Below are 14,408 nucleotides of genomic sequence, written 5' to 3' on the forward strand. Positions count from 1 at the left end.
CAAAAGACATTAGGATAATTTTATGCTGCTTTCTACCACTCATGTGTTTCTACCGTAGCAGCTACATCATCTATTTACACATAAGTTTCATTCTCTTTTAAAGTGTCCTATGTTTAAACTCAGTTTCTTCAAAGTCAAGGTGCATTCAGTAGGCTTGTGATTCAACAAATTTCAGGCAACATTTAGTTTCACAGTAATACAGAATATGGTAGTATATTCCAGGAAAGCCATTCTCCCAAAGTCAGGTCATGCTACGTAGTGTTAATCTTGCTTCAAGCTCAAGACTTAGTATTGTAAGTAGAGAACAAATTGCAATATAAACTTCCAGCTGGTAATTAAAAGTAGGCAAAATTTAAAAGCTTCCATGGCATTAAAGGTCAACATGATCCATTAGTTACAACATACACCACTTTTCAAGATACAGGTCTATCAGAAGCCCTGATCATTTCTCCTTCTGTCTCCTTAAGAGCCATGCTTGCAAGCAATTCTCCCTCCAGATTTTTCATCTTTGCATCCAGCTCTATCCATGTTAGCAAGGTCTGCGGGTAGAACCGTAAGCACCAGACGGCATCATCAGCTAACCCTGCTCTGAGCACAGCAAGGCAACATGGAAAATAAACGGTTACAAACCTGGCTGGCAGCTTTGGCACAAATTTAACACACATGTGTACACCCCCACAAATCCAGGTCTAATTTGACAGTCCCCATGTTCTGCAACAAAGCTGCTATTCAAGAGCGAGAGGAAGCTTGTTCCTTATTAATGTAGCCATCGAGGTTACGAGCTTCCAGGAGGCTGACGTAAACCATTCCCTGCTGCAGCACGCGCAGCACAGCCGAGCTGTTCGCTGCTTCCAGTTCCTCCCTGCCACGTTTAAGACTCCAACCAGAAAAATATTATCACAGTGTGCAAGCACTGCACACCGGGATGCCCTGTTTTCCACACAAGCAATTTCTTCTTACAGCCTCTCAACAGATCAAATCGCAACAGCACAGCCTGCGCTCGAGCACGCTTTTGGGAAGAAAAAAATAAAAGGGGGATGCCTAAACGGTTAACAGCATTACAACATTTCTCAAAAACTTCTTTAAAATTGTCTGCTGGAAAGACAGAGGAACTCTGTGATTTACCTGAGCGTTACCACCAAGCATTTGCAATTCAACGAATACAAATAAGGTCTTCGGGGAGCAAAGAAAAAAGGGTGGAGGGAAGCATTTTGTGTGAATAACAAGAGAGGAAAAAACTGTTTAAGTTTTGTACTCACATATAATGGAGCTTGCTGTGGATTAAGTTTCATGACCTCAGAACACTGAAACAAAAAAGAAAAGACAAATTTAAGATATTTTTTGGTAACATTTTAAGTACTACTTCACACGCTGCAGAACGTTAAACTTCCAAAGCTGTATTAGCACCCCTACATTATTTTTTCCAATAGCCACTTTTACAGAACAACTTTATTTTCTCTCTTTCAAATGAAAAAAGATCTGTCACTTTTTTTTAATTTAGGCTTACATTAAGCAAAGACAACTCCAAAATTATTTGTAGAGTAAAGCGTTCATCTGAACCATCGGCAACCTTGGCACTGAGGATATCCCAAGTGAAACTCGCTTCCTCTTCATGTCCATCTCAGGTCACCTTTCCTCCTAGCAACCTTTGTGCCTTATCTGGTTTTTTACAACTATCAACCCTTAATTGCTATCTGTCCACGCATTCCCCCACTCCCACCCCAAAATGTTTGTAAAGATTTGTAGTTCTCTCCACTGTTGGGAGAAGACCAATTACTCTGGCAAATACTACCTTGCCCAAGTTAATTCGGTGCCTTTTTCTTTCCCCCCTCCCACTGGATTGTTTTTTCAAGACACATTTCAAAACTATTTAAAAAACAAACTACCAAAAATGCTCCTTGCAAAACTGAGGGAAAACTTCCAGAATAGACAATGCTCACGATTCTGCATCAGGATTTTTCATAGACAAAAACTCCCATTACTTGTCCTACCAAGGTGATTTTAGTCAAGAAAATTTCCTTTCAGGTCTGCCCCTGGAATTTCTATATAAACTGGTGAAAGTTATTTGTATTGAACTTCGAATCGGTTGAACCAGAACTTCACTTGCATTAGTCTCTCTACTGCAGTAGAAAATATTCACCCTAAACAAAAGCTGTAAGTTTTCATTTAATGTGTATACTAAGCAGTCCAGGATCCTAAGATGAAGGAATGCAAAACAATTAAAAATGGAATTTCTGCTGTTGCTCGTGTCTGCAGTACTGGTAATGCTCTGCAAATACTTCAAACCCTTTTTAGAAAGGGTTGAAATACCACTCTGCTTTTCACACAGAAAACACAGGATCTTGTTCATACTTCGTTCCCTTCCAAATCCCACAATTTGCCTTTAGTGAGACAGAAATTAAACCACAGCCTAAGTTTTCTTAGCTGATTCCAGCTATCCTTGCTCTCTCACACGCTCTCCTTATTTTACAAAGAAGCATTTTTGCACCGGTTGCTTTAAAATGTCTGAGCTACCTGCCAAGCTTGCTCACCAAAACACAGTCGCTCTGCAAAACATCCTCCAAGGCAGCCACGGGACAGATGAATATTTTGCAATACTTTTAAAATCTAGTCAAATTCATACCTATTTTCAACCTCAAGATTCCCCTTCCAACAGCAACAATGCCTCAAGATAGTTATGCTTGACAGTTTTCCCTGTATTTTCAGCTCTGACAAAGACCAACTTACTCATGAAAATAGGGTCTAGTAGTACTTGCTATCATTTGGGCAGGTAAGCTCCAAAAACAGCTCTGCAAGCCATCCTCACTTCTGCCCTACAACATGCTCCTGCTATTCCAGTCCTACTGAGGGCTCAAAAGGAAAAGAGAAACAAAACCAAAAACATGCACAAACCCTGCCAATCTCCCTCATGACCTACCCAAGCCTCTCTCTCCTATCCTGAACCTGGGCATCTTGAACAGGGGTACCAAAACATTATCCAGCCCAGAGTGTTTATTGTATCTTATGGAAATTAAACCATGGTTGGAAAGACTCCCTTTTACGCCCACTTCACATTTGGATTTTTACAAAGTCTCATTGCAATGGACCAATTCCCTCAGAAAGCAAAATTAAGACCTATAGTCTAACACAGCAATTTGGTAGTATTTGGATAGGACTCAGCATCAAAACAGTTGTGTCTCAGATGATAATGTTTAAAGGGAGTTAATATAAAGCATCATTTTCTCACCACATCTTTTCAAGTCTTGACAAGCAACTGAACAACTTTTTGCTGATAAAAGATAGTGTGATTTACCTTCAAAACAAAAAAAATCTGTAGTTTTGCATTTACACCAACTATTAGGATTACTCCTTATTCCCAAAATTCAGCCATCATTCTACACTAGCAACATTACTACTGGCCTTCTATAGGATAAGGTGCAAGTTAAAGGATGTCACATGAAAAATTCAGGAACAGAACACGACAAGTTTGTATTTGCCCAAGACACCACAGGCAATACATATATTCTACTCCAAGTTTCTCTCTGCTCACAAATAATTAGTTTTTTTAATTTTTATCACCTATTTCAGTTTCTCAGGAGTTTGCTCTGAGGAAAGGAAGTTATTCTAAGGTATTGAAATATATTCCTCCCTCCTTTGTTATTTAACAGCTTTACCTCTTCCGTATGACAGTTCCCAGGTATGTTATTGTCACTCTTGCCATTACACACAATAACTTCTGTGATCTGAAAGCAAATTACATCGACGTTCACTCAAAAAGCAACAAGCACACGCTCAGGGAGGTCACACCTGGATTTCAACCACAGCCATTTGCTCTACTTCGGCAAACCCACGGGGCACCAGCCAGCTTCTCACACTGCACAGTGTATTCTCACCACTGCCTCATCCCTCCTGCTCCACTTTGTTTGCCCTACCCAGTCATCAAGCCAACGCTTTCTAAAAAGTCCCATCCAATGCCTCTTGAAATAAGGAGGAAGGCCCTAAGTGCAAGCCTAGGGCACGCACCTAATACCAAAAAGCAGCAGCAGGATCTAGACTGTTATATTTTCCCCTCCCTGATGTAGGTTTGAGGAGGTGTTGACAGGAGGAATCGGGTGTCTAAGCTGGACCTTCTGTCTCCTTTCTTATTGACTGCTTCACTGGTGTTTAACCTACCCTTTTCAGCAAAGCCACGGAGGGACCTGTATTACACCAAAACTAATACTTCTTTATTTGGCATTTGGGTTGCAATGCCATAGGACTAATCAGCTGTGAGACTCCTCCCTGCTTTCACAGTTTTTGTAGGAGATGCCATTCTAGCACCTGCCACCAACACCCATCACACCTTTATGAACAGGAGAAAGCACAGTTCATGTGCTCCATCACAAGGTCTACTCTGACAGGTTTATCCAAAGTGAGAAGCTGTTATGTTACACATCACACTTGATATACTTAAGACATTTTAGCTGAAAATCCCAACGTGCAAACAGTACCCAAGCTCCTTTGATGAAGATTCTCATCAGTCCTTTTTTAAGGAGCAGACAGTATGAGCATTTGTAAGAATGTTCCTTTTAAGACCACTGGTAGGAACCAGTAAAAAGAGCTTTCCCCTGCTGTCTAGCTCAAATGTGATGCACTGAAGGTATCGAAAATCTGTACAAGCCATCAGCAGCAGACGAGCATGCCCTCAACAGAGCACTTGGGTTCCTATAATTCAAGTACTAAAGTGAGATGGCATCTTCTGATCTCTGCCATCTGACAGAAGTGTAGACCATTTTGTCCTGCTCCATCACCTTCCTGGCAGATGCTGGATAGCAGCTGACTGGAGAAATGGGAAGGAAGAGAAAGACGTGCAGATCAGGAAAGGAGAGGTTGGCATTAAAAACTCCCCCGGGTAGCCTCCTTCTGTGGTAGAGTTGGTTTTGGCTGTAATGAAAAGTGCCACAAGTCACAGACTCCAAAAGAAGTAAATACTTAGTGTGTAAGGAAGGGAGAACACTGACACTTCTCATCAAGGAAAAAAAAGGGGAGGCCTATGAGCTCAAACACATGACCAGTTTTTGTTTGGTTTTTTGTTTTGGGGGGTTTTTTTGGCAAGAGAAGCATACAGCAGCAGTGACATAAGGTGACACTGCTGAACGCTTGTTCTTGTCAAACGAGAAAACAAAAGTCCTGGAAATACTTCCTGCAAGAAGATATTTTTCCCCCTCTTACCTTACTAGTTGGCCCTTACATCAGTAACTTAAAATGATTTCTCATTTCGTAGTACACATGTCAGTCCAATTTTTTCAAAGGATGCAAACTTAGTCTGCAAGGAGACAGGCAGGTTTGGAAGATACTGTATTTTATCTTGTTAGGAAGTGCTTTGGCAAAAACGTATGAGAAAAACTGAGTAACAGATAAGCCTGAATGACTACTCTGCGTCAGCAAAGGACTAAAATTAGGTTTCTCTACAAGTTAACTTCTCCAACCAGTGGGTAGGCAGGGAGCAGCCTCTGAAAAACTTTTTAAAAACCCTTTAATACAGTGAGAAAAGGGAAAACAAAGAAAGACCATACTGGTCATAATAAAACCAAGATTCATGAGGACCCTAATATAGTCAATAAGTAAGTTGGACTACTTTAAGTGTAAAAATAAGGGGGGGGGAGAAAGAAAAGAGAAAAAAGGCTAAACTGTTTTCTCCTATATTAGAGGAGCACATCCTTCAAGTTGATCTATCAGATATCATAGACTGCAGTGAGAACACCTGGCCCTACTACGAGATCAGGATCTGGACTGCACATGAACTGCCTTGAAAGGCAAACTAACAAGAATAGGCAAATATAACTCCCACTCCCCTTGCCCAGCTCCCACCCACCACGAGAAGTCATGCTGTGGGCCCCCTCATGGCAGCCAGCAGATTCCACTCCAGGACCAGTTACCTGTACTTAAAACTTTCATATTACTTCTTGCAAATAGCCGAATCTTTTGCATTTCAGCGTCTGGGAGGTTTATCACATGTTCTACAGCCATCCCAATACTTATCTTACAATGTTTCTGGAACTGTATTAGGGTTTTCCCCTTAGGATAACACAGTGAAATCCCTTGCATTTGCAAATTTGAAAGTAGGACATGAAATAAAAGTCCAGGTTCAAGCTCTTAAAAGCAACAGTGGTTTTAGACGTTATAAAGGTCTGCATAGGTCAGTAAAATTGAAAGCTACTGAAGTCTCCTCAAAATGGGAAGGATACCTTTCTGCTCTGTTAAGCATTAAAGAATTAATACAGTGAGTGGTATTAAAGTTTCTTCTAGAGAACTTCAGTGTTATTTTACACAAAATGGGAAGCGGACAAACATCTACACTTGATTTCTCTGGGTATGGTAACATCTGACAGGGAAAGAAAGAAAAAAAAAGCATTTACTTGCTTTAGTATGGTTCCCAAAACCTCGGCCAGGATTTAGGGCTCCATTGGTTACGTGCTGTAAAAATGTCAATGCAAACAAAGTTTCTGCCCTGAAGAGTTTACAAACAAGCACAGGCAGTGGGAAGGGATACAAACCCCAAGTGCCTAAGCAATAAATCCTCTTCATCCACTACTCCCAGCTACCATTTGATTCAACCTTAATTAGTTGGCTTATTTCGTCTAGGCATCCCAGGCAAAGTGTGTATCTTGAGGACAAATCTGAAAGTGAGGCCAATGGTCCTCCAGATCATCCCAGCCTGCGCACAAGCAGTAATGCTGAAGGTCTTTGAACACCACGTAGCTAGGAGCTGCTAAAATGGCTTTTCGATTTTCCCATCGCGCCCCGTTCAGGCTGGCTCTTTTTGGCAGTAAGCTTGACATCAAACGCCGGTTTTACCGCCCAGTTTGTGTATGCTTCCCAGCATCCGCTCCTCGCTGCTTCGCTCCACGAACCATACAAGGAGCACATAAGAAAGAAAACATTGTGCTACTTCCAAGACCTTAGCCTCAGAGTAGTCTGTTAAGGGATTTTTTAATCAGAAAGGAGAGAAAAACAATAACGACCACTCTCACCTCCAGCAACTGCCCAGAGCTTCAACAAGCAGGAGGACAAGGGGTATTTAATCCATATGGTATGTCTGGGAAAGCCTACCTACCCCTTTCTCTCCACCTCATGCACTAAATACATTTCAGTTTTAAGTGTTTGAGGTTTTTTTCAAGCTTTTCAAGTTCAGTTTTTTCATTTTAGCATTTGATTGTAGAAACAATGATCTGTATTTGTAAAGCTTTAACCATGCACTCCCAGCTGTACAAAAAACCCAACCTTAGCCATAAAGAGCTTGTGGTTGCAGGCAGGAAAGAACAGCCAAAAAACACATGAAGAATCTGATGAAGTTACAGATTGCATGGAAGGCATTCTAATAGATAGGCAGAAATGCAGAGAAAGCAGAATGGCTTTCAAGCTATAAGCAGAACCACATCACAGCATCACCAGGCTGAAAGGCTAAGGAGGATTTTTTAATTTTTTTTTTTTTTAAATGTAACAGAATTTACTTTGTACAAAACCATTCTGTAACACTGGTCTGTAAGGACTTCAGTCCTTGAAAGGACTAAACTTTATGACTTCAAGGGTCTGGAGTAACACTTCACCAGGTAGTCCAAACTCCACATATTCCATAGAAATTAGAGAAGCACTTTTTATGCTGGTTATCTGTAAGAGAGTAAGCCATAAACAGACTTTCTTTTGTACTATAACATTGCCACCAATAAATATACTCACAGTGGGGCAACCTGCATTATAGCCTGTCCTCAGATCCTCACCCTTTAGACAAACAACCCATAAGCTGTAAAAGAGTTTAAAGAAATCCAGGGATTTCCAGGGAGCACGCATCCACCCCCTTCAGCTGGGCTGCATCGCTTCCTTCTATATGGCTGCACAACAAAAATAAAATCAAGCTTCCAAAACACATCACTTCTCATTCAACAAAGCGCAGTGTCCTCAAGGGCACTCCCCCACACTCTGGTTTTACCAAATGTTAATTTATGAAGTGCTTAGAAGTATCAGGAGGATTGAGTTTCACAAACTGAAGTGCTCCTGCTCTAAACTATACAAGATAAATAAAGTCAGGGAAACAGCAAGTGGGGGGACTGGAGAGAAGACCAACTGGCCATATAGAGATGAATTCCTGCTGGAGCCATGAATTTCATGCAAAAAGAACTAAAATAGCAACGTCTTTCACAAGTTTATTGTTCTCCCCCAGTGTCGAGGGAATTACGGAGCTGGAATATTCCCCTTTTCTTATGGGTGGTATACGACATTACTGCATTGTATTACCCATCACCAGTCTCCTCGCTTTTTTGTTATAACACAATTATTTGAAAAAAGGCCCTTCTTGGTTTGGAGTTTTGATTTTATTTTTTTTTTCTTTTTTACCTGTAGCAAAAAGTCTGAAAATGGAAAGAAGCAATGACCCGAGGATTTTTTTATTACTTTTATTTTCTTGTTTGGTGTTTTTGCCGGGTATCTGCCTACAAAGTTCAGATCTGCAGTAACTTACTCTCACCCTGTGGTGTTGGGTGAGACACAGGTTTCCTCACACATTCTGTCCCACAAACTTCACTCATACTGAATGAACTTCAGAACTCACCATTCATAAAATGAATGAACTTTCTACTCAGTGTATTAATGCCCTCTCCTTATAATCCATGTGAAAGGAGAATAAAAAAATCCAGGTCAAAACCTACAAACAGCTTCGGCAGGAGAAATAAACCCATAACCCAGTTCTTCAATGATGTGCACAGAGAAATTGGAATAGAGTAGCTGCAATTGCAGTGACTAAAATAAACCTTAAGACAGAAGATGACCCTATGTCCTTCCAGGCATCATACTACTAAATGCAGAACAACTTTTCCTGTAGCTGGTCAGAAATAGGAGACTGGAGGAATTAGGAGAAATAACCCATCCCAAGGTTATTTTGCAGACACAGAGGAAAGCAATACCACCAGCAAAAGCCATTGACCATAGAAAGAGAGGAGGTGAGGAAACGAGAAACCACACTTCAAATGTGTGGCAGCAAGCAAGTTACCAGCATATTGCAGCATTGTGTTTACTATCACAGCTGAGCTTGGAACTAAAAAAAACCCCAGATATTTGTGTACAGTCATCTGAATTTATGTTACTTGCTGAAGGTTATGTTTTGTCACTAAATTTATTGCTTAAAAAAATATATATCCCTCATGCAGCATTTCCACAGGTGATACTGCTTCCCAGCTGTGTCCTGTCTGCAAACAAAACCATATGCTGCCATTCAATTACAAACACACAGGAGTTTCTTTTGGCTGCGAGCAATGGAAAGGAGGTTTAAAGAAGTTTGGTGTTGCCTGGCTCTACCGTCGCTCGCCTCCAAAGGCGCAGAGGTAACCCAGCAAGCCGCACTCGGGAAAACCCAACACACGCAGATTGCTCTCACAGCAAGGAAAAGAAAAGAAACTTCACGACGCCCTTCTCCCCCTAGAAAAAATTGAAAAAGGACAAATTAAAATTGCAAAATCAGCCTAAAATCCTGTCTTTTTTTCATTTAACAGTGTTGGAAACCTCAGTACCATGGCCTTCACATACAACAGCCCAGCAAACAGAAGTCAGTGAGTTGCTACAGCTGAACAACTTTCAGGTTACACCGCAGCAGAGAGGCTGGGAGCCTAGCTGGAACGCAAGCTAACAGAGCATCACTGATTTAATTGACTGATTATTTAATAAAATACTCTGGATATAGATTAACTCACTTTGCTTAATGCAGCTCAGCTTCCCGGCAGCAGGAACTGGCCCAGCGCTGTTCTTGGGCTGCCCAGGGGCTGCACCCACTGCTGCTCCGGGGTCACCCGCACTCCAGCTGACCCCCTGGCCACGCCACTTCTTTTCCCAAAATTTATCCCATTATCCTTCCCAAAATAATGAAGCTTAACACAAAGCTAAGGTACAGGTAGCATATACAAACACATGCGTAAAAAAATAAGCTTAAGCCTTTTTCATGCTATAGTAAGTCCCTTACCCAGCTCTGCCAGCCCTGTCTTAGTCCAGAGATGAGTACCTGGTCAAATAGCAGTAGCCTCAGGACTAAGTTTCTTCTTTTGCACCACTTCAATCTCATAATTGTCAAATGTCAAAAAATCATTTAATGGATTACTTAATTCCTACCCAAAGCCTGGAAAGAGCTGAAGCAGTGTAGGGTTAACAAAAGCAGCGCTGTTCCCCATGCCTAGCAGAGGAAGGCAGCAATCTCTCTCAAATGTGCACATCTGGTTTCCCTGCTCCCATCTCTTCACCCATTAGTCGATATAAAAAACAAACCCACAAAACTCAAATCACAGCAGCTATCACTCTATAGTCCATATGCCCAATTTCAAATCAAGAAAGATACTGTAAAAGTTGGAAAATGAGAGGGTAAAAGGATTAGTAGCTAGCTCTAATTATACAAACTGATCTCATCCTCTTGTCATAAGCCTCTTTCCGGTGTCCGGAATCTATCTGTGCAACATAAAGACCAGCCTTTTGTAAATGTCCAAGGGTCATCAACACAGGGTGATTAATTTCCCATTTAACAATACACACATACTGTCAACCAATTCACTTGTAATAAGATACAACCCTGCCCTCACTTGTCAATTTTTTCCTTTAAAATATTACTAATGACAAACAATATTTAAGATACCAATTTGTAAAATCCAAACAACATTTCAAAAGGAGTTATCATGGGGCTATAACAAAATAAAAACCACAGAGCACATCTTCAGTTCAAGTAGCTACATCCTAATAAAGTTAAGAACTAACAGTCGACTTGAATTAAGTGCAGCATGTACGCAAAAGGACACGTATGTTTATACTCAAATTAAGTCCTCAAACAGGTTCTGGGGCAGCTGTTTCACGTATGCATGAGACATTTATCTCAGGTTCAAATATTAACTTCCAGAAATCCTCAACAGACACTCTAGATGCCGCTTCAAATGAGTAAAATCCAGTGTATACCTTCCAATACACTTTGTAGTTTGAGTACACATTTTGGCAGCAAATTGTGGGGAAGTTCTCAATGATAACCAGCTCACATTTGTAAGAGTGATTATTGACTTTGGGTGCTTAACTAGGAACTTCTTGAAAAGCCCCAATTTTCAAAGGACAAGTAAAACCAGAATTTTCTGCAGAATTGGGGTCCATCCCAAAGGGTATCAAGCTGGGCAGCCAAAGCAGAAGAATCAAAGTTGCCAGTTACCTTTGAAAGCAAAGAAGCATTATATGGGACCGACAGTGCCTCCGGATACTCGGCACCAGGTGAAGAACTGCGGGGAGGGAAGAACAGGACTTGGCGAGTATTTCACCCAAATGTATAAAAGGACAAACACAATGGATAGTTATCATCATTATGAAATGCCTGCAGCCTTACCTATGCAGTGGGAGAGAGCAAAACCTCTAACTGTTGATTCCAACAACTCTTGACTATAGCATGTGTCCTGAAAACAGCTTTCTCCACCTTACTATTTTCCTGACTCTCTGAGCTGTGTTATTTTAGGAACTACATCGAGCAATGATGGTTTCAGCAAAAGAAACAAGACCCCCAAGCCCTAGAGCTGAACGATAAGACCCTCTCCTCCTCTCTGTGTCCCACAAGCCACACCACTTGTACCGCGTTCCCAAAAACGCAGGCCTGGAGTAGAAAACAGCTCATGAGGCCCGAAGCACCATGCACGTTTTTATGCTGACAAATGTTATTAAATATTTCCCAGCATGTACAAACCAGGTAGTTATCCAATGCATATTTTAGTAAGTGCATGCACCAACCTTACATGCTAAAGCCACAGGTAAGAGTTGGAAAAACTGGCATCAAGACCAAGATCCAAGAGATACCTCTGCCCTCATTTTGGTCACGGCAGTTTCAGCACCCAATGTTTTAATGTGCTTTTCCTCTCTGAAGACTACATCAGACTCACTTTTCCCTTTAGGCTCCTTTTTGCAAATGTCCGCAGCTCTAGGCGTGACAGACTTGCTCGGGGGAAGCCTGGTTGGCATTTTTTTCCAGAAGAGGAAAACTTCATCAGAAACCTCATGTTTCCGACTGGAGAATCTGTGCTAACCCCACTCCTTGTGGCACAGGACAACCCCATCTGCCACTGCAAAATTAAGAATTGTTTCTTAAGTGCTCCTTTTCTTTCAACTCACAGAACTATGGGAAAAATATTCTCCGCTAACAAATACTTTATTTAGGTAGTCATAGAATATGCTCGTTTTACTGGAACATCCCCTTCTGAGGCATGACAGTCTCAAAAAATGCACATCATACACCCAGCAAGTGCAATGACAGAGTCACTTGGTGCCACATCCCCAGAGAGGAGAAATTACAGCTGCAGCTCTGTTCCCAGGACACTGTATTGCATTACACATCCAAAGAATGCCTCACAAAAAGTGAAACCCCAAACATAAGAAGGTATTGCATCTCTAAAACAAACAAGAGAGAAAACTCATTCAAATCTGATTTTTAAAGTCCAAATAAGCACAGATTCTACCTAATTCCACCACCCCACCTTCTGGGTTCAAACCTTTCTGCAGCTAGCTCATACCCAAAAAAGCAAACTTTGCAAACAGACACCCCACTTCGCACCTGAAATAATTTCTTTCAAGTGCCTTTTTCAAAGTGGCCTTTCAGAGCAGGCCCTCAGGAATCGAATGGGTTAAGTGCCCAGAGCTCCCAGCCTCCCCAGTAAATCATTTATTACCCCAGCTCAGGGACAAGCAGCTATGCAGAACCAAGAGCCCACGCTGTGCAGCTGTTCGCCAGCCAGGCAACTCTCTGCAATTACGTTATAACGCAGGATTAAGCTTGGGGAGTGGAAATACGTCCCTTTATCGCTGGGTTTTGGTGGTGGGGTTTTTTTTCCAAGTTATGCAGCTATTTTAAATATTACAGAGCTCATTAACATGAAGTTCATTAAGCAGTAACCACTGTATGAATGAAATGAAAAGATTATCATTATAAACACAATTATGGAAATATTAGACCAGCAGGCAAGAAAAGGAACAGGCATGAGAATGCTGCTCCTAAACTCCAGTTCAGCTGTTTTTTTTCCAGATCCTTCAGAGGAGGCACACCCAGAAATCAGACGTGATGCAGAGGCTGCTTCCCAGGCAGGAGGTCAGGTGAGAAGCTCTCACTGCCTGTGCTGGAGATTTCTCTGCTGCTACCGTGCAAGGAAGAAGTCATCCCTTGGGTGACTCCCAGGAAGGGTCTGGCATCTTCTGTAGCAGCAAGCACTGCTCGCTGCACTCCATAAATCAGCAGCAAGTTAAGAAACTAATGCCAAATCAAGCCACAAATTGCTTTTCTCACGTGGCAACTGGTGTCATGCATTCCTCCTTTAAACACAGCCCCATACATTTGGCAAATGAGCATCGACATTCATGATGAACTTGGAGACCAGCTCTCAGCCAGCCACGTATTCATTCCTGATAAAGCAAGTTTCATTCATAATTTTGCCAAAGACTTCATTTCTTTCTCAAGCTCTGAAAACAGGTATAATTCCCCTGCCCAACACCACTGAAAAAAGGAAACCCAAATAATTACAATAAATACTTGTCTCTCTACAGTAACAGCAGTTTATGATTAATCCACCCAGCTGTTGCTACAGCTCAGTAACGCCAAATGATTTGGACCCAGTATCGTTAAAGCACTGGTCTTCTCATGCAAGACCATGGAAAATGTGAGACACTGCAGAAGGTAAACAGGTTGGAGACAGTGGGAGGAGAAAAGAGGCAGCTTGCAGTGGATTTCCTTCCTCCCGCAGTCGACAGAGCTCAAACATGGCAAGCACCCATTTCCAAGCAAGACTCTCACAGTTTCTTTGCTTCAGGCTAACAGTTTTTGCAAATTCAAGTCTTTTTGGAAAGAATGGGTGTAACTCCATGAGTCAGAACAGCTACAGTATTGCAATAACCATGTATTTGCTTTTAGGTCAGATCCATCCCCTGATCTGGTTCACCACACCAAGAAACTGGTGTCAACAGAAAAACAAACCCAGAAGCCTCAACACCGCGAGCGCTTCAGGACAGCCAGCCAGCCATCGTGCCGACTGGGAGGCACGTCCAACCGGCAGCCGGTGCGACCTGAGCTCTGATCCTGACCAACTTCCGTGGAAATCCTCAGGCTGTAACCACACGCCTGCCCTGGAGACATGAAAGTCGTATCTTAAAATAATAGGGAAAAACAGCTGATGCTCTAAGCATTAAGTGCTATTTTACATCATGGCATATGCTTGATGCAAGGGCTGAGACCACACCCCCCTTTCCTTTTATTTTTTGCTTCCACTGCAACGAAGTTGTATTTTATGGCAAAATAACTTGTCCAATTTGCTTATAACATATGCTTTGGTATCAGCATCCCCTCCTGCTGCCAAGCAGGCAAGCTGGGCATACTCATTGCCCCAAACCCCTCACCTCAACCCTTGCTT

General features: G+C 41.9%; 1 protein-coding gene across 1 annotated transcript in view; it reads right to left on the minus strand.

Annotated features, from left to right (window-relative positions):
- Window positions 1-1,292, minus strand: part of LOC104263819 (A-kinase anchor protein 13) — a 38,619-nt gene extending 37,327 nt beyond the window's left edge. Inside the window, exon 1 of the mRNA XM_059824131.1 lies at window positions 1,260-1,292. Coding sequence (XP_059680114.1) covers window positions 1,260-1,292 — 33 coding nt within the window. The remainder of the gene's footprint in view (window positions 1-1,259) is intronic.
- Window positions 1,293-14,408: the final 13,116 nt, after the last annotated feature.

The sequence above is a fragment of the Gavia stellata genome, chromosome 13 (assembly GCF_030936135.1).
Source record: "Gavia stellata isolate bGavSte3 chromosome 13, bGavSte3.hap2, whole genome shotgun sequence".
Lineage (NCBI taxonomy): Eukaryota > Metazoa > Chordata > Aves > Gaviiformes > Gaviidae > Gavia > Gavia stellata.